The sequence below is a fragment of the Ischnura elegans genome, chromosome 6, assembly GCF_921293095.1.
Source record: "Ischnura elegans chromosome 6, ioIscEleg1.1, whole genome shotgun sequence".
Taxonomy (NCBI): domain Eukaryota; kingdom Metazoa; phylum Arthropoda; class Insecta; order Odonata; family Coenagrionidae; genus Ischnura; species Ischnura elegans.
This window is the reverse complement of record NC_060251.1, coordinates 62,142,849-62,163,787: the sequence shown is the minus strand read 5'-3', so window position 1 is coordinate 62,163,787 and position 20,939 is coordinate 62,142,849. Positions and strand designations below refer to the sequence as shown.

The 20,939-nt window shown below is 37.3% G+C and overlaps 2 protein-coding genes across 2 annotated transcripts in view; one reads left to right on the top strand and one right to left on the bottom strand.

Moving 5' to 3' along the window:
* Positions 1 to 372: 372 nt before the first annotated feature.
* LOC124160845 (chromatin assembly factor 1 subunit B) lies at positions 373 to 9,860 on the bottom strand. The gene is made up of 8 exons (XM_046536938.1): positions 9,530 to 9,860; positions 9,159 to 9,291; positions 8,488 to 8,703; positions 7,423 to 7,519; positions 7,078 to 7,341; positions 4,572 to 4,991; positions 1,528 to 1,791; positions 373 to 767 (listed from the first exon to the last, which is right to left on the bottom strand). Exons 1-8 carry the CDS (start codon positions 9,659 to 9,661, stop codon positions 440 to 442), a joined length of 1,854 nt encoding a protein of 617 aa, XP_046392894.1. The 5' UTR covers positions 9,662 to 9,860; the 3' UTR covers positions 373 to 439.
* A 389-nt stretch (positions 9,861 to 10,249) lies between these two features.
* The window catches only part of LOC124160841 (DNA polymerase theta), a 43,733-nt gene continuing 33,043 nt past the window's right edge, over positions 10,250 to 20,939 (top strand). Inside the window, exons 1-11 of the mRNA XM_046536933.1 lie at positions 10,250 to 10,796; positions 10,872 to 10,983; positions 11,154 to 11,269; positions 12,849 to 12,973; positions 13,065 to 13,193; positions 13,758 to 13,956; positions 14,193 to 14,325; positions 14,450 to 14,623; positions 16,049 to 16,261; positions 17,461 to 17,603; positions 19,955 to 20,115. Coding sequence (XP_046392889.1) covers positions 10,356 to 10,796; positions 10,872 to 10,983; positions 11,154 to 11,269; positions 12,849 to 12,973; positions 13,065 to 13,193; positions 13,758 to 13,956; positions 14,193 to 14,325; positions 14,450 to 14,623; positions 16,049 to 16,261; positions 17,461 to 17,603; positions 19,955 to 20,115 — 1,946 coding nt within the window. The 5' untranslated portion in view covers positions 10,250 to 10,355. The remainder of the gene's footprint in view (positions 10,797 to 10,871; positions 10,984 to 11,153; positions 11,270 to 12,848; positions 12,974 to 13,064; positions 13,194 to 13,757; positions 13,957 to 14,192; positions 14,326 to 14,449; positions 14,624 to 16,048; positions 16,262 to 17,460; positions 17,604 to 19,954; positions 20,116 to 20,939) is intronic.

The following is a 20,939-nucleotide window of genomic DNA, read 5'->3' as shown; positions in this document are numbered from 1 at the left end:
TTCATCTACAGGTCATTGCATGTCAGTTCATCCAGGCATGACATCCACCAACTCAGATTTTGATGAAACTAGGCAATTTTCATCCTTCCCCAAAGGGATGAAAGTGTAAAATATTTCTTGGCTATCTGTACTAATTTTTTTATGACCACTTGAAGTTTGGGTGTACCTGCAGTTTTTCAATGAATGCGGTCTCCAGAGGCACTTGTACCGCGAGAGGGAAATAGTTTGTCTCAGCCACACTTTTCATCCTTTTCTAATGAAAATTTGCAGGTTTATTACAGAAGTCATGAGGATTCCAAATACTAACTGAAAAATATCCCAAGGGATATTGGCCCTAGACCCTAAGGTAAGGTAGAAGAGTTTCTCAAGAAATTTTTTTTTTACAAATTTATTACAACAATAGCACCTTACAAGTATTACAAAGTGTTCATTTAGAATATCACATGAGGCGTTTTTTGCTTTTTGGACTGGATAATGTTATCAGCTGCACCCTTCGAGGTGTTTTCCTTTGTTCTTGTGCAGGAGTTTTATTCCCATTAACTTGCATTGGGGATTCGGATTTATTCTTTTCTGGGGTCTTTTTGGTTGGGGACGAATTATTCATGCTCTCATGAGTGTCCATAGAATTTGCGCTATTTACAGTTGATTCCATCACTGGTTTCCCTTCACTGACAACTTCTGATTTATTGTTAGATATCCCTTTTGAATCACTGGAATTTACCCTCAACTCTTCACAGCTAGTCTCACTCTTCTTCGCCACATTTTTTCTGCAAGGAGAGAGACATTGAGCAAGAGGATAAGAATTATATTGAATTCATTCTAACACTGGAAGGTACCAAAGTGTCACCACTAGATTGCTTTCTAACTTAGCACTGTGATAGAATATGAAATTTGAAGAAATAAATTTATTTGCTTACACACCCAATGGGCCATAATTATTGAGATATTATTGATAGAAAGCCCCAGTAAAAGGCTTTTATTTATGCAACCTGCAATACAGGAAGTATAGCCTAATCCTCATTTTGGATACTCTTCTTCCACTGCTAGACTCGAGAAAGACAAAAAAGGAAGCTGAAATTCTAAGATGTACATGCTTATGCCACAGCATCCAATGAGCCTTTGTTACCAAGAATTTTAGAATAGAAATGAAATTAATAGTAAATGCCAAGATTTAAACAATCCCTGATATAATATAATATCCCAATATGGTGGTAACCTCACTTCTTTTGCACACTTTCTTGAGCATAGCGATGAAGTTTAAGTCCCTCTAAATGTGAATTGGGCTAAATTGCCATTGTATTACAATATTATTGTACAGTGGGTTGCAAAAATCTAGGTTTTTTTACTGGCAATTTTTATAGATCTTTATCTTGAAAACCAGGGCCCATTGGACAGGTGAGCAAAATCATTTTAGTCTTCATATTTCAAACTCTACCACACAGCAAAGTTTGAATACGATCTCGCAATGACACTTGGGTACCTCCCTTAGTAAAACGATCATGCAAAAACAATTTTTTAAATATTTACATTTTCTTATCAGAATTCTCAGGAAGCACTTTTTCGTATTTTCCCTTAGTGGCACTAGGAATTTGTTTAACACCAGAAACCTGTTCCTCTGATTGTGCCTTCTCCTCTCTGGCTGGCTTCTTAGCTGAAACTGGGCTGCTATTCATGCTGTTCTGGGCTTCATTATTTCCTTTGTATGGAATCCCTAACTCTCCTTCAGCAAACGTTATTGCAGAACAATAACCATCAGTGGATGAAACGACGAGAATTCGACCATCTGATGACCTACAGAAATAGAAATTTTGTAATCATAACAGTACAACAGATAGTTTCAAATGGTTCATTTCCTACAGATTTCACCCGACTTCCAGTCACTCAGTGATTCAACCTGAAGGTTGGTTTGGATAGATGAGGGTCGAGCTCACCCCAGACCTAGCCACTAGTGTGTGAATATGACCCACTCGAGGTAGGGGGCAGTCCCTTTCCTTGAGCCACCTTGCACTTCGAGGATATTATTTCAGTGACCGAGGGCTTCACCAGGAACTTGGGACCCTCGATGAGCAGTCAAGCACTTTACCCACTAGGCTACCATGATACCCTACCACCATTCAAATGCAACATCATTTAAAAACATATCATCTTCATTAGCAGGAGCATAATTTTCAGTAAAATGTCACACACACTAAAATGAATGTAAATTTCCACAATCTGAAACATCTAAACATGCTTTCTTCCACATGAAGATATTTTAGAATGATATGTAGCAATAAGGGATGGACAGGGGCGCCGACTTATAAAAAATATTGGGGGGGCCCATACCGTGGGTCATGCCTCGGGAAATTTTCTAAATTTTAGATGAAAAATAATGAGTTTTTAAGTTTTTTTAAAGCCTTTTCGAGGGGTCATATGATCAATATTAGAACCCCGAAAACTCGACTCTCTATAACTCGACACTTCGGGAAACTCTACAAGCCTGACACATTTTTTATGTCATTCTTCCATTCTTATAAAATTAGTCATTCTTCCATTTAAATCAACCGGGAGGCAGCTTACATCCCTCTTGGCCCGCCAGTTTGTACCCGAAGGTTCACGCACCGGGAAAAGTTCAAAGTGTGTCGCAGCCCCGAAACACTATCACGATTCACACCACTTTTTTCAGTTAACCTTTTTAATACCGTAATAATTATTTGTTTTATATCATCACTGAAATTATTTTAAAAGGTAACTATCGTCAAACAAGGAAAATAAAATATACCAACATATTTTTGTGATTTAACAAAGCATAACATAAATTAATTAATTTCTTGAATTATTGGGGGGGCTCCGCCCCCCCAAACGAATTATTGAGGGGGCTCGAGCCCCCTCAGGCCCCATGGAGTCTGCGCCTATGGGGATGGATCAGTTTTTTCAGTTGCAGTAAGGTTCTTGGCATCGATTCTCAGTTCCAGTTCTTATTTTACCGCTTACATGGATCACTTTACTGCAGTAGAAGAACTATTTTTGTTTATTAACACGCTTATCTTGGATAATATGTATGTATCCAAAGGCTCATTGAACATGCACAGAATCAGGCGGCATATTTAATACTTAGGTATTTTTTTAAATATTAGAGAATCGAATTATCTCATAGCAAAAAATTTAAAAAGAAAAGTTAACTATAAAAATATCCTAAAATAGCTATTCGAAAGATTTCATTTTTATGAGATTATGACCCATTATCTGGAATTAATATACTGATAAATATGTCATTTCTTGGGTTAATGCAAAACCTTTACTTTAAATATGTGAAGAGGGTTCAAATTGGTTTTCCTCCAAATGAAGTTGAGGTGCCTTGAAGGTTACTTTGTTATAACGAAACTCTGTTATACATGGGCCCACTCTTTTGAATTTAAATTGAACCAAGAACTGAACTTACTGCGGTAATAACAAGGCAAATATTTTTCACCTTGCTCTGGAAAGGAAAAAAAGGCCCAAAAGCACTTAGAAAAAGCACTACCATCCAAATCAACTGAGAACATTTCAATCTTTCTCCATATCAGAGCCTGTTGCCTTCGCCAAGTTTGAAGAATTCTTTATTAGAGATGCTCAAATGAACACACCAATTCATTCTTATTTTGGACAGTTAAAATATTAAACACGGAAGGGGCTATTCTACCATTTTGTACTCGTACTTTCATGAAATCTATCTATTTTCATTACGGAATTTTCACGGTAATTCAGAATGTGCATCAGAGAAATTTTCTGGGAGATTCCACTGATTGATGAGACAAGGACGTCACAGGGTGGGAGTTTGCATGTTCTTCCAGTCAGATAGGATGAGTTTAGGGGCTGCGGAATGATATTTCATGCATGAAAATATGTAATTGGATTTTGATAGAGCTCAGAATAAAATATGATATTGCCTAAACATTTTAAAGCACCTTATTAGAGATTTCAAATACGTACATATAATATTTTGTTACAAGTCCAACTAAGTTATAATCGGTACTCATTTCAGACTGCCTTAGTTTAAAACTGTTTTTTTTTTTTTTACATGGTGAAAAGCTCATTTTTCTGGGGAACAGCTTTCACTTAATTTTAAGTATTACAGAATTAATCTTTTTGGGACATCGTTTCCAGTGCCAACTATAAGAATCAAATCATTCCATCCCTAGTACTAATAAACTGGATATTCATAGGAGAGAGATAATGCAAATCCATCCTCCCAAAATTCTCTAGTATAACACGTGCCATATACGTAATATCAACAGAAAAGTGCATTGTACATAAGAATTACAAGGCAGGTAGTAATTAAAAATTTCTTCAAGCATTCATACATAAAATCATGAAAGGATGATATTGATCAAGAATTTCAACAATTCCAAGAATATGATTTACATTAGACATGGCTCTGTGAATGTCCTGGTATTAATGTATGTACTTAAATGTGATATGCTTAAAATTTTGGAGACATGAAAATAACGTCCTAAGCATGAGCATGCGTTACACCTGAGAATTTAGGGTAAATATCTGCCTGAGCTTGCATTAACACAGGATTTAGGCCGCCACATTCAAAATAAGCTTACCAGGTTATGTCTGTCAACCGGGTGTAATGGATGTTGGAGATTTTTGCAAAGGGCAAGGGCTGCTGTGTGTCATACAGAATCACTGACTTCTGAGTAGCTACAGCAAAAACAACTCGGTAAGGCAGAGCAAAGAGAGAAGAATGCTTTTCCCAAGGCTTTTCTTCTTCTATTTTTGCCTTCATTTTTGGAGTTTCTGGAGCATTTTTCTCGTCCTCAGGCTTGTCGAAGTCTTCAACCTCCATTTTCTCCTCTGCACTCTCACTCTTAACATCACCACGTACACTCTCCTGGCTATTTTTAATGTCTTCTTTCGGAGAGGCCGAATGGTCTCCAGGTTCATCTGCACGTAATTCAAATAATACTGGGCAGCACCTCACAGCTATGGTGTATTTGTCACCAGTAGGCAAATATACCACTGGTCTGAAAAAAATCACGTTCAGATCTTATAAAAGTTTAAGTAAATGATACAAAACTACAAACTTGGTGTATAGAGAGATCCACGAACATGAATTTAAAAAAAATTAATGTATAAAATTTCTATCACTTAAGGGAGAAAGCTTAGCCTTGGTAAGGAGTTATTTTTCAGGACAATCAAGTTCTGAATTGGCTTTTGTTACACACCCTATACTTACAGTCCGGCTACCGAGAATTGTCCCATGACAGGCAGAAGAGGAAGGAGGCAAGGTTGCCAGGTAAGAAAGGGAAATGCCTACCTCACATGTAAACAAAAGGCTTCCCTTAAGAAAGGAGCCAGAAGGGACGAGGAGTGTGAAGGACCCAAAGGAAGAATCCTTAGTTTAGGTGATTCGAAGAAAGGGCTTGATTTGGTGGCTAAGGTTTGTTTCAGTGCTTCATCTGCATGTGACAACGTTGCATGACAAAGCAAGAGTGTGAGGTGCGTTTGGGGGACAGCGATTGGCTGCAAACCATGTGGGTGCAGGGTTCTCCGCCCCTACTTTACAACTGTCATCAGGCAACTCTCGCCAGCTAGACTGTATTAGGGTACTCAGCAACTGGTATTTGATTGCTAAGTAAAAAATGAAGACTCACTATGATTTCTCGGACAGAAGATTAAGCAACATTGAAGAAATGCAAGCTGGTTCAATTTGACAATTATGGCCAATATTTAGATTCATTGCAAAATTTTCCCTTGTGACAACTGCCCAAGTTTTTTTCCATGTATACTTGAGGGTTTTGCATTCAAATTTCAAATTACTTTCAATCCACATACATAATAACAATATGACACTGAATTGCTAATGGCAAGAAAATCTTCGAGATGGGCAAAATGTAGAATTCTTTTTCAGCTGAGCAGCTAATTTGCTCTCTAACCCTTTTAATGCCCGACTATTTGCATGGAATGTATATTGAAGAATAACAGGGCTTTTTTTGATAATTTGTAGGCATGCACTTAAAAATTTATATGAAGCTTAATGTGCATTTTCTGAAGCTATTTTTTTCATGTGCTCTTAAACGAATTTAAGTATACCGGGACTAGCCACGGTGATAACTTTTACGGGAGTCACCCGCAATGCACAATTGTGCGAAAATCCACAGAGAAAAAATCATTCGCCTTGACCGGGATTCGAACCCGGATCCCTCGATTTCCGGCCGAGTGCTTTAGCCAGTTAAGCTACCGAGGCGTCATTCTTCCCTGTGGAAATTTGTGGACTATACCGGACAAGGTGGTATGGACTGCTGAGCATATTATGCTCAGCAGTCCATACCACTGTTGCGGGTGACTCCCGTAAAAGTTATCACCGTGGCTAGTCCCGGTATACTTAAATTCGTCAAAGAGAGAACACCTATATGTGTTCAAAGTTCGGACTTTACTCTCCGGCTGTGGCGCCGTGCGCACGATTTGGACTGCTCGTCGCATAATATGCTCAGCAGTCCATACCACCTTGTCCGGTATAGTCCACAAATTTCCACAGGGAAGAATGACGCCTCGGTAGCTTAACTGGCTAAAGCACTCGGCCGGAAATCGAGGGATCCGGGTTCGAATCCCGGTCAAGGCGAATGATTTTTTCTCTGTGGATTTTCGCACAAATGTGCTCTTAATACTTATGGGTATTTTAAAGCATGACAGAAATGCAAGCTGAAAAAGTTCCTTGTAGAATTACTCTATTAATACTGCTGTTTTAATTAACACTTAATTTTCCTTTAATTCAAATTAAGAGCATTAATCAAGACATGTTGACAAAGACAAGAAATTTAGAATTGAAAGGTAAATTTCCTGAAAATTTCCCAGTGGAATCCTGATCAGACGAAATTCCAAAATTTTCCCATATAAAAAGGTATTTCTGATTGCTGGTCAAATTTCACAGAAATCAATGACAAAGGGAATGGCTGTCAAAACTTTTTTTCAACTTCCACATGAATTAAAAATTTATTATCTCAACATATGTAGTCTTATTTTTTTCTTGTGCAAGCCAACAATTTATGAAGGGCACACAACAATCCTGAACAACATTTACTGATTAGACTAAATAATCCCAGAGCTTACCTATTGAGTAAATGCCTTGAATATATATAGGTTACATTGATATTCTTGAGATCACCCTCCTTTTCAATGACACCAGATGGGGTTATGAGTAATTCCCCATCTGGTGTAAATGTTAATCTCCGAAAAAAGGTTTTCAATGTGTCATCATGGTAGAGCCTAAAAACTTTCTCCTCTGGATTTTCAGCATTTCCGACTCCAGGTAGCCATGATTTATAAATTCTACTCACAGCACGCTTGGTGTTTATGTTATAAACTCTGCACAACCTAAAACAAAAATTGCAGATAGAGACGAAGACATATCAATTATGACAACAAAAAATGAAATCAGAAGTGTGTCTACTTTACCTGTCACTACTCATGGTGGCCACATACTGGTTTTGTGGATCCCATGCAACTCCCTGTACAAATCCTTTGTGGTCACTGAGTATTCCTGTGTTTCGACCTTAGAAAGTAAATGCAAATGAAAGTGAATAACATTTAATGATAATTCAAATTGCTGCCAAAGCCATTTGGGTGAGGTACTAATGAATTCTGCACCATTTTACTAGGTATTCACCACATTTATCTTGCTGTGGACAATAGTTTCGCCTATATTCCAAGTGGAATCTGTAGGTGATTTCTGCTGTGATTGTATCGTCTTTTATAGGAGTGTGCTATTCCATTATAGGCTTATCCATATATGATCCCCATCCAAGGTCCTGGGAAGGACCGCAGCTGGAATCATGATGTGGAAATTTGACACCCAAGACAATGGGTAAAACCAAAGCTGCAGATTTTGCTTAAGCCATAATAATGGAGAAAATTGCCAGACTACTGAAGAAATATGATGCCATGCGATTTAACTGCAACAGGAAGATTAGTGACAAACTGTTACCCAAAAATCATACACCTGTAAGGAGATTTACAAAATTGGAAGCAGCTGCGATAAGGTATTGAGAGAAAGGAAGGGAGCAGTTGAAAATTCACCAACATGTGCACAAGTGAGACATGATAACCAATCAATTTCACTCCCTGCAGTAGCAGAACTGATACATGCATTAAAAAGATGTAACAAAATCAACTTTGAGAAAGCAGAAGTGATACCTATAAAATATAAGTAATTTCTGAAAATAATATGAAAAGCCATTGAGATATGCAAATAACTTGTAGTGAGCAAGAGTGAGTACTGCTGCTGTCACCACTGCTGAAAGGAGCTTTCCCACACAAACACTATCACCAAAATAATAGCCCAATTAGGGACCAGCACTTGCTAATAAAGGAAAACATAATCCTCATGTGAGGTAATCCCTATTGAAACATAGGTGAAACTTGTCGTGAGCAATTTCAATGGTGAATCAGAAGAATATAGTTAATCAACAAACAGGAAAGTTATGTGAGAAGAGAAAGCCAATCTTTCATAAAAATAGTTACCTTTTTGAACATCCCAAAATATAGCAGTGTTATCAACAGATCCAGAGAAAATAGAAGTACTGTCAGGAGACCAGCATAAGTCATATACATCTTCCACATGACCTCGGAGAACCTTTAAGGAAATCCACTGCTCTTTTGCATTGCCTTCTTCATCACCAGTGGGAAGCTCTGGAAGATCTTGGTCAGTTTTTTGTTTCCAAATTAGAATCACTGATTCTGTAAATCCAATCATAGGACATGTGGTACACAAATTACTGTAAAAACAGCAGGGCTCACAAATCTCATCTCACAGACTCACATCTTGTTGTATGGGCAAGAAAGAAATTGCAAAATGATAAAAAAATATTATGCACGGACAAGTTCAATATCTCTGAAGTCCCCCTCCATTATGGCACCACTACAAACTAAGCCACCAACATAACAGGGCAAGCAAATTTTGATAGACATTACCCCTAACACTTGGCAATGTTCTAGGTAGTGAGATTACTTTGATATTATGAAAAAAATCACGAGAATGAAAAAAAAAAACACGCACTAAATTTATACATCCAGTATGCAATTTTCGATTCACAAATAGCTCCTGGACCCATTTTAGACCTACTTTCATAACTACATAATATTCTTATTTTAGTAAAACACACCCTTCTTAGCTACCACGAAGATTAACCTACCGTCATCACCGGATGCCAGAAATTCACCAGAGGGAGAAAATCGAACAACATTCACAGCTTTTTGGTGCCTTGTCAAATCAGCAGCAAATTCTAAATTTGCAATACCAGACTCTTGAATCGTAATGTACCAAATCTAGAAAGATAAGACAAATACTGTCAATTCTTTCGGACGGAAACGATTTTTATTATTATGGATATATAACAAAAAACGAAATGAGGCAAGTTTTTACGACACAAAAATGAGGCGGGAGAACAAAACGTACTTTTGCCACCACTTCCGACACTCTAATTTATCAGTAGTTACACACTCACTTGGAGTGACAGGCACATTAATATCAACAAGTGTCAAATTGTCATTGCCATGCACTTACCAAGACATGAGCGTCCGTCCCACTAGACGCTAGCCTCCAAAAATCGTCGGAATGTCCACGACGAGGCTGAATGTCCACACTCAATACAGGGTCTCTATTGTGCCATGATATCTCCGGAATTATACACTTCATTTTATCTGCTTTAAGTTCAGGGTTTCGAAGATTATATCAATGCTTACAACATCACAAACCTCGCGATAGTCTTGAACTTTATCGCTGGTGATATTCTGAAAACTACACTGTCAATACATTAAACGTAACCCACGTATAAGAACATAACATAATAGCGCACAAGAATATAAGTTCACCACCGTTCACCACTAATTGAGAAGTTACTTCCCGCCAAAGTTTATTCGGAAACATACATTACAGAGATTGAAATTCGTAATAAGCCAAGGATAGAGTTTAGTAGCGACACAGTAGTCACTCAACAAACTAATTAATAACAATATTTATAAAAATAAACTAAAATTAAACCTCATAGCACTGATGGTGAAATGATTGTGTAGTTTTTTCAATTATTGAGTGATATCTACATTGTAAAAAATATGCTCATTCTCCTTAAATGGAAAAAGGAGCGAACAATTTTTATTACTTTTGGATCGTGAACTCCACTCCGATAGTTTCCCTACTTACCTAAAACCTCTGTTGACAAATTGACTACCGAAATGCGGTTCAAACATGATCTTAAATTTGAAAATGGTGATTGATGGTGATTCTTAGTTACTGGGTGATATAATGTGCTTACGATTGTCGTGATGCTTTATATTTTCGATGATGATGGATTTGATCACTCAAAGTAACTAAACTTTAAGCGTAGATATTTATGCGGAGACAATGGAGTCCTAGAATAATGGAGGAAGATTTTCCGTCTGTTGTATTCGGTGATAACACATTAGCTGCCATCGAAGATGCTGAAAAAAACGAGAAATCTCACCAAGTACCGCTCCGTGAAAGAAATAGTAGAGTTTTTTGTAAATTTAGTGGGACAAATAATAATTCAAATGGAATTCGCGCTACAGAATCGCTATCGGACGTATCATCTAAGTGTTGTGGTGATGGAGTTGCTTCGGATATTATTAAGAGTGAAAATCAAAATGTGTCACTCTGTGAATTGAGTGCATATTTGGAAAAGTGTGCAGATAATGTAATTTCAGGTTCTGATGGTGTAGGTCGAAGAGTAACGAAACCAAATAAACATACCGTTGTTCCAAAAGTTGGAAACTATAGTTTGAGAGATTGTGGATTACCACCATTGATTTTAAAAGTCAGTATGCCTATGCACTTTAAAGTATTTCAAATAACACATTGCAGTATCTTATGTAGTTATTTTTTTTTGTAGAAGTATGATGAAATGGGCATTAAGTCTATGTTCCAATGGCAATATGAATGTGTAACCAATGTGGCTGTGCTATCTGGAAAGAATTTAATATATTCTGCTCCAACTTCTGCAGGTAAATATTAAATGATTTAATGAATGGTTGATAATATCATGGATAGTTTTCAAGCTTCATATGATATTTTTTTCATAATCATGCAGACATTGTGTACAGGCCTGTCAGTCATGTACACCGATTACCAATAGTGAGGATGATATAGATTAATTTTATATCTCTCCTTCCAGGGAAGACCCTAGTGGCGGAGATACTTACGGTTAGGAGTGTTTTCAAGCAGCAGAAAAAAGCCATAATTATTTTGCCCTTTGTGTCGGTTGTGAAGGAAAAAACTAGCTATTTTCAGGTAAAGTCCTTCCTTGCATAACATGTGATGGGTGGGGATGATAATTATTTGCAATTTGAATTTTTATTTGTTTAACCCTTTCGAGACAGTGCAGTTCTCTCCTTAGCATGATCACTGGACTGAGCCCCTAGAGACTCTTCTTTCCCATCTGTACAGTGCATTTTTGCTGGACATTGGTTAAAAAAGGTCTCGCGGATAGTCATACACTCTCAGCTCCAACCTTTTTTGAATCCTCCTGGCAGGGACTCTGTATTACCGTGGACTCTGAGGTTAATTGGGCTCCCTCTTTTCTGGGTTTATGACCCTATCGGCAGCATTGATTCATAATCAACTCATGATTTGTTTATGTGCATAAGCTACATGGGTAATTGTTGCTTTCACGTAAATTGCAGACTTTGAATTGAATTCCTCAGTTTTTTCTGTGCATTGTGAAATTGTGAACAAAGCTGGACTGTCTGTAATAATGGTTTTAAAGCATCAATAATTTCCTTGAGTGATGTTTTTACTGAAATCGAGGTATAGGCTAATATTTATGGTAGAATTTTGTTTTAAAATTGCAAACGCTGCTCAAAAGACAAAGAATTCAATTCGTAGTTTATTTATTTGAACAAGGTACAAATATTTATTTTGCAAAATTACTGAATAAACAGTTGTATGACCACAGTGCCTTACCTCAAAGGAGGGTAATATAAGTTGAGGGGTCCAGGTTCCTGCTCCTAGATTCCAAAGGTAAGGCATAAGCCCCACTGCGTTGGGTCCTGAGACTAAGACTTTGCATACCCGTGACTGTCATAGGAGGGGGAGATCAAGCATTTCAGGAGCATTTCAAACGTGATCATTCACAGGATAATGTGAGCAAAATAGAACATGTTTCTAATTTTCACTGAATGATCATGCCTATAATGGTTCATTCGCAAATTTTTCTGTTACATATACACGGCGAATGATTTCATTCGCGTGATCATTCACCGTGTCTAGTGGGCTTAAGAGCTGGTGCCTGTTATCCCGGTAGTTGGTGAATGTCAACAAAAAATATATTTGAGCAGTAAACATAAAACAACTTTGTCATCTGAAAATGTAATTTCTCAAGTTCCATGACAGTGGTATAAGGGAAATACCCTAAGGGTGGAAAAAGTTTTCATGGATGGATAGGGCTCTTCTGATTTTTTTCAAATTGATCTAACGGGATGGCCCAAGTAGATCATGAGTTTTAGAAGGTAGGACTTGTGTTCAGGCATCTGCACATTAGCTGAGAAATTGGTTTCGTCAAAGGATATGTTGTGGCTCAGAAATTTATTATATTTTTAGAATTATTCTTTTTATAAATGAGTGGTATCGTTTGATATGATCCAGATTTCATTAAGTTTCTCTGAATGGTGCAATGATAGCAATAGTGAAGTTTCCAGCTGATTCATCAAAAATTCACAGAATAAATTCACAAATATATGTATGTATCACAACTTTTTTTTACTGCCGTATCATACTTGAACTGACGTTGGACATTTTTATGTTTTTCTGTGTATATGCTAACGGTGTAATTGAACATGCAAAGGTGTTGAGCATTCAAACAATTTTACAGGAGCTCATGGAAGGCACTGGAATTCGGGTGGAAGGTTTCATGGGAGGTTACAGCCCTGCCGGTGGATTTCAGCAAACCGATGTTGCTGTGTGTACTATAGAGAAGGCCAACAGTTTAATCATTCGGTAATGCAGACATATTATTTTGCTGTTAGATGGTTGACAATGTATAATCACCCCTTTTAAATGTACAATTTGCTTCTCGGTTCGTTTTCAGCCTAATGGAAGATGGCAACCTTGGTGCTTTAGGCATTGTCGTGGTCGATGAACTGCATCTTTTGGGAGATCCACATCGGGGTTACTTATTGGAGTTGTTACTCACAAAGATTAGATACATGTGCTTACGGCAAGTATTATAACAAATTTTTCTTATGAGTCTGTTTGGATCCTGTAATATAAGGTAAAAGTCACAATAAAAGAATAATTTGGCTAGACTAGGATTTGAAACACATCTTTTTAATATCATCACAGCAAGTAACTCCTGTGGATCATGATCTGATTCAAATAAAGACCTTTATCAGCTGAGGGGGCTGTAGAGGTTCAAACACCTGAGACCTTTGGGGAATTCAGTCTTCAGTAAACCCACCTCAGGTGAATACCCTGAAAATCTCCCTCCCTCCAAATGAACCCCTCTTAAAAAGATTTTCTGGGAAAAAACTTTGCTCTCATGTCTAGAAAAATCTTCAATGGACATGAATTCAGTCACTAAAGATTTGCTCATTATCTATACGTTCATTCTCTGTTCTATGGTCTTGCTTAACTAACTAACTTAACTATGTATTACTGATGAAGAATTAGGATTTAGAACATGTAGTATTTAGCCATATTTTAAGGATAGTGAAATATTATTTCCATATCTTAGAAATTTTATTCATGGTGTAGTTGTGTGAACATTTAATTTATTCTCCAGGGACAAAATAAAAATACAGATAGTTGGTATGTCTGCTACCCTCCCTAACCTAGAGTTGCTGGCAAGTTGGCTTCAAGCAGACCTCTATCAGACTAGTTTTCGGCCAGTTCCTCTCAGAGAGCTCATCAAATTGGGGAAAACAATTTATGACAACGAAATGAAAGAAATATGTCGAGTTGACTGTGGATTATCTATTAAGGTAAATACATTTTCCACTAATTAACACATTCTCTCCTATGTTCCACCAGGTAGTGTCTCGCATGACTTCAAATGCTATTTGGTGGGACTCCATATGGCATCTCATTGCAGTAATGGATAAAATATTAACCACAAATGTAATAGTGATTTCATTGAGGCTTGGTCAGGAACGAATTAAATTCTCAGAATCTCATCCTGTATGCATTTTAATTCATTTTTCTTTTATGTAATGGATAGGGAGATGCTGATGATGTAACATTTCTGTGTTTGGAAACCATAGCTCAAGGGTTTTCTGTTCTTATCTTCTGTCCTACTAAAAATTGGTGCGAGAAATTGGCTGAAACCGTCGCTAAAGATTTCTTCTTTATTGGTAAGAAAAGCTTGAAATCCTTATGTTCATTAATATTTTTTCATTCATTAATGCTGCCTAAATGTTTACATCAATCTTTATTCATAGTTCACGATTTTTGAGGCTATGATTTATTATTATCCAGGTACTTCATCCCTCCCTGTTGCTGAGGATGGGAGGAAATTAGTGGAGAAGTTCATTCAACAACTGAATAAATCTCCTCTCTCAGAAGTTATTGACAAGTTGAAAAGGTCCCCTGCTGGCCTGGATCCAATTTTGGCAAAAACAGTTTCACTTGGTGTGGCTTTTCATCATGCAGGCAAGTATATTTCTGACTATGAGTTGGTCACTTTATATCTTCTGGTTGCCTTGAAATTGGTGAATATTTGAAATTTGTTCACCTTTAAAAAAAAGATGCGTGGGAATAATGAATCCTCTGTGTTTTATGACAAGAAAGTGACTTTTTTCAGTGATGGATTTTATAAAGTCTATGGTTTTAGGATCAATCAAGGACTCTGCATATTAGTGTGGATTTGCTTGTTCTGTTTTCAGTTCATAATAAAAGCAAAAGTTAAAAGATGATAAATTCTCTTTCTACACTCAGATTCAAACCAAGAACCGTATCTCGCACTGGGGACTCTAACCAAATAACATACCCATTCATTGTTTTCCCTGTGTGGATTTTAAGAGTTAAGTTCATTGTGTAGGAGGCGGCTGTTGTATCCCTTGCCTCATTTCCATGCCCATCCAAAGTCAGCGCTTCCTTCTCTCTTTTCGTTCCCATGTTCCCAACCACCCAATGCTGTACAATGTAAGGTTAGGCATGCTGTGAATGGGATCTTGCCATGCACCTGATCCAATAACAGAAGCACTGATGAGAGGGAAGCCGGCTCCTTGGGGCAGTCAGCGAGGGTACGCGAATGAAGTAACAATAAAAGTGTGATTGTTCCGACATTTGAGCTCTTCCTTTTTCTGCGCGACTCTCCCTATGTTGCTTTGGACGACAAGGACGAGAGAGCCAAGGCGACTAACAATTTCCTAGATAGGATAATGATTTTTCTTCCCAAGATTTTTTAAATGAATTTTATTTCTTACAGTATAATTTAAAGTATTTTCTCTGAGAGCCATGGGTAGAATAGAGAACAAGTCTGAGAATATTTTTAAGGTCACTCTAATTGATGGCAGTGTATCTGAAAGTTTATCCATATTTTTTTTACTTTGTGTGCATACACATTTTGATGTTGAATGACAGACTAAAAGCAAAGGTAAATACATTTAGAGTTGTTTTATTTCAGCCAGTCCTAACTAATGGTGAAAGGGAGAGTAATCTTTAATATTATTTAAGTGATTTGGATCCTGTCAATTGGTGTTTTTCGTTAAAGATTCTGTAGGATCCAGTAGAGACAAGACGATCCATACAATTTTTTTCCAGTGTGAATAACTCATCGTGTTGGGAACATCAGAATCTACTGCCAAAGCATCAGTTTGGATCCAACTCCTTCTGGGGCAATGATTCCATGACATTTTTGCTGAGAAAGCTTCCAAGTCATTTGTGATTTATGACGTATTTGCGAGGGAAAATTCTCAGCCCTGAAGAAGCCAAATTTGCCAAGAATTGCTTATGCATAATTATTTGACTCACACTAAAGTGAATAGATTATGAAAATCTTTTTTCTAATCCTTCATGAAGATAAAAAAATGATGCTATTAAACTTCGGTAATTCTTATTCATGTAACTAACTAGGACTGACAATGGATGAGAGAGACATCTTGGAATCATCATTTCGTTCTGGTGTCTTACGAGTTCTGGTTGCTACATCCACTCTATCTTCTGGCGTAAATCTGCCTGCTCGTCGAGTTATTGTAAGAACTCCTATATTTCACGGAAAATTGGTGGATATCCTTACCTACAAGCAGATGATTGGACGAGCAGGCCGCATGGGAGTTGATACAGCAGGTAATAGTGGGGCATGAATTGAACTTCATGGTATGAAAAATTAATTTTATGATAGTAATTTAGGCTCTTAGCATCAAAATCTTTGTAAAATTTATTTTATACTAAAGATACTGAATGTGAAGCATAAATATTTGAAGAAAATTATACTCATGTAAATATTAAGTTAATCCATTCTCTGTGACTTGAAAATTTATAGTGGTCCTTTTAGGGAGCAAATTAATTATAATGTTCAACCAAACGTATCCAAATGCTTATCCTGGCTACATAGGCAATGTACCTGGGGACACTAGGGTGGTCCTTATTTTTAAAGTTTTCAAATTTCTTTTGGGATGCCCCCCAGTTTTGTTCCATGTGGTGAGAAACCAAATCAGGAAAATTATTTTTGCAATTGCAATCATTTTATGCTTTATTTTCTCACCAAATGGAACAAAACTGCTGGGTGTCCCAACATAAATTTGAAAACTTTAAAAATAAGAACCACCCTAGGGGACATGCATTGGCATCACTGAGAGACTGTATTTCATATGGCAGAAAAATCTATCTGTTTTTCAGGATTGCACAAAAAAATTCAATGCAGTATGTATTTTGTTTTCAAATTATGATTGGGCTGGTTCCTTTTTTGTCATTCCAATTTCTGCCATTGGTCCAGTTCTTAATCAAGTGCTTCACTTTCATTGCTTAGTCTTCAGAAGCGAAGTGAAGCTGTTTGCGATTTTCACTCTGGTATAATGAAATCTGCCTTAAAATAATACTTCTGGTCATCTCTCAAGTAATTTGATCCAGATCATCACTCTATATGTATGCAATGTAAATTACGCTCAAGGAAAGTTTAAAGGCCGTTTTACACGGTACACGGAATTGCGCAGGTTAGAGCTGCATTAATTTCTAAAATGGCGTGGAATTGCGCGAATGCATGAACGAAATTAAAACAGGGGCTATTTTGCCGTCTCGCATCCACGCATTCTCGCATGTGTTCTAGCAATTCACCGCTTTACACGACGCAATTTTGATTGCGCCTTCACACGTACGTCAGACTGCGCAATTCCGTGTACCGTGTAAAACGGCCTTAAAAAATGGTTTTGCGGAAATTATTTTGGAGCCAATTCTTGTAGGTTCCAATTCTAGTTTGTAAGCTCAATATCCAGTGGAACTGAGTACTAATTAATCAAAACAACTCATTCTTAATTTCTATTTTGTAGGTGAAAGCATTCTTGTTTGCCATGAGAAAGAAAAAGGCATGGTGGAGCGACTATTGAATGCTGAGCTTCCAGCCATTCAAAGCTGCCTTGGGAGTGGGAGAAGCACAAAACTTTCAGCCAGTTTAAAGAGGGCAGTTTTTGAGGTGAATTTCAGCCACCAAAAATGTATGAAAGTGAAAAATAAGTGCTTCCTTATGGTTGGAGTTTTTATGTTAAAAGTGCATAAAGTAAAGGTGGTTCATAAGGGAATGTTTAAGAAGGTTCAAATTTTTACAGAGATTCCCTGTGGAGTCGCACTTTTTATGTTTCGGGCCCAAGCATAGACTTTGTTATTGGGTGTTTTTGTAGTTAGAGAGAACAGGGTAGTTTCCCTCATCAAAGAAAACAAAATGCATTGATTGCGATTCCTTACCCACCATTAGTGTATTCATAATATACAAATTATTTGGTTTTAGAAATCCCAGTTTATACGAATGTTAATGGTCAATTGTAACCTCATTTGAAAAAGGCCAGGTTAGCGCCCGTGCGATGCCACTCCACGTGACGTCGTAGTGACCTAGTTTCTGTACAAGTAGATAGGAGTTTTACATTGTCTGAGATTACTAATGCATGCATGAGGCACAGAGCTTAGGGGAACATCTCTTAATTATCATCCATTAAAATTACCTAAGTTCGGAAAGTTTCCTTTGTTTGATTGGGTAATAATAATCCTTATTTATGCCAAGCGCTACCTGCTAGCAGCCTGCGTCGTATCAGCGCTCAAAGCCTCGACCCAAGGTCACCTCGCACGGCGATAGCTGGAACCAGAAGTATGTTACATGGAGTTTTCCCATCATTCCTACTTAGGCGTCCCGTTTTCACGTGCTTAAAAATTTTCACTTTTCGTTTAGTCGCGAAAAATAGATATCGTCTTTCAAAAATCTAAGAACGTCATGAAATGCGTACTCCAGGAGTAATAATCTTTCGATTTAGGCAATAAAAAAATAATAGGAAACCACCCTATTGTTAAACAGGTTTTTTTTTAACATGCATTGTCCGTTTGAAGGGTCTGGGACTACGGCTATGTCTTTAAAATAGTGAGTTTTCCCTAAGCTTTTGCTGTATGGTGGTTTGCTGTGTAAAGGTTTTATATTATTATATAAATAAATCCAATAGTACTATTATAGGCCTCAATTGCATTATATAGGAACGTTATTAATGCGAACAATTGGGTTGGTGTGATGACTAGAGACTTCCAACCCTGTAGGTCAGGGTTCTACTCCTATAGGTGTCAAAGATATTTCAGAGACTGCTTAATCGCTGCATCAGTGCTGTGTGGAAAGACTTCAAGCTCAGCACTCCGACTAATGAAACAGATGTTAGGCCATGGTCCTTTTGGCTCCTTATGTTAAGAGTTGGCTAATACCAACAATGAGTTTTTCTCCACATTTTTCATCATGGTGCAAATAACTTCATCTGCCTGTTGCCGCCTTAAAATATCATTATATTCCGTAACAGAATATGTACAGTAAAACCTCTATGTAGTGAGCCTCTTTACATCATAAACCTCCACACTTCATACCACCCCTACGGTCCCGTCAGATTTACATGTAAATTTATAGGCAAACCTCTATGTAGTGAACCTCTTTATCTCGTAAAACCTCCACTTATCATACCAAGGAGACACCCCCGAGACAGCCTAGCTACCTCTGCAAATCATACCGAAACAACTAAAGACCATTAATGCAGCCACGATTACGTACATGGAATGACACTTTCAGCAATAAATGTTTCACGCTTATTTTTTTTCTTATACACCTTAAATATGCTGTAATGTTCACGTTAATCATTAGTTGTGGCCATTTTGTACCACATGAGAGCATACCTAACAGTAAATACGAAAAAAGGTATCCAACTATCTTAATCATTTTAAATGACTGTTGAATTAAGAGAGATCACATCGTTTTCTCTCGAATCATAGTAAAAATCATGCGAAAGTGCTCGCTTTCTGTAATTATTAAATAATAAATACATGTTCACGAATGCATGCATATTTGTTTAAACACATAAATACAATGGTTTAAAAGACAGTAGTGCCTTTCATTTCCAAAGGATATGAAAAAATGGTACATATCACTAAAACCGCTCTATAGTGAACCTCCATACATCAAATTGTCCAAATTTTGGTCCCCTCCATTACGATGTAAAGAGGTTTCACTGTAATACCTAAATATGTAATGGTTACTTGTTGTAATATTACTATATAGTAAAATTGTAGCCATGAGGCCAATGCCAGTAACCTCTCTACCTTTCCTTCCCAACCCTACCCTCATAGCATAATTGACCTGAACTGTCAGCTTCCTCCTCCAAATACCATACCATCATAAATGCATTAGGTAGGAATATCATCCATTGCATGATGTAGGAATGCACTACTCCAAAAACTGTCTTTATTTTAGAATTATGAATGAAATATTTTGTTCATATGAGCAATCACCAAGTTCAATTTTTGCAGGTTGTTGCTAGCGGAGTTGCATCTACCCCAGAGCAAGTGGAGTGTTATACAAATTTGACCTTACTGGCAGCTATTATGAAAGCTGAGAAAAAAGTTGATTTTCAAATTCATGACCCTCTCAAAACCTGCTTGAAATACCTTGAGGAGTGTGAATTTATCCGGTAAGGAATCTTAGGTTTCCATTAAGTATTCCAGTCAAGTAATTTTGAAATGTATTTATCTGCTATGGTATTTGGTGTTTTGGTGTGTATTTGATAGTGTCAACAGGCATTTGGTGGACAATTGTTTGAACAACATATTTTAGTGATTGATTCAGAATTTATGGATTATTACTCGGAAGGATATTCTGCTGTTAAGGCTGTTGAGTTATTTCTTTAGCTGAAGTGTCTTGATATGTTAATTTCCGTCGAGGAATCCTTATTAATTTATTTGATTGATTTTTAACAATGGGTTTACACGCCTTTTCTCCTCCACGATGATGACCATGGTGCCATGCCAGCAATGGAGCGATTCGACTCATTTGAAGACATCCATAGAGACCAATGGTTATTAGAAAGCACTGTGCTGTGGATGGCGGCTGGAAAGAAGTCGGCTCATCTGAAAGCATATTTCAGCTCTTCCGCAGCGTGTTAAATTTCTTTCACCACATTATCGATTCAAAATATCTAATTCCTCGTGAGAGAAAGCACGTCATTCTAGATATTTCCAAGAATTTTAGGATTGATTAATGTGAATCGAAGAGTGAGGCTGTGATAAATTTAACAAATTCTGGTGAAGACATCACTACAGTGTGCGATGTTACGCGAATGCTTTATGTGTGAGAAAAAACGAGCCAATTGACTATTGAGTCATAATGAGATAGAAGGAATGAATGTCAGGTGTATTAAACAATGAAGGCCTGGGCTCTAATCGATTATGACTCATTACATGGGATTTTTTTGCATACTCACGTAAAATTTGCGATAAAGGCAAAATTACGTTTAGT

Bases quoted from the DNA above. Each gene is read 5' to 3' on its own strand.
- LOC124160845 (XM_046536938.1), bottom strand. From the start codon at position 9,661: ATGAAGTGTATAATTCCGGAGATATCATGGCACAATAGAGACCCTGTA. The intron at 9,292-9,529 runs GTAAGTGCATGG...TTATCTTTCTAG, and splicing joins GGACGGACGCTCATGTCTTG to ATTTGGTACATTACGATTCA. The intron at 7,520-8,487 runs GTAACTATTTTT...TTACTTTCTAAG, and splicing joins ATTTTGGGATGTTCAAAAAG to GTCGAAACACAGGAATACTC.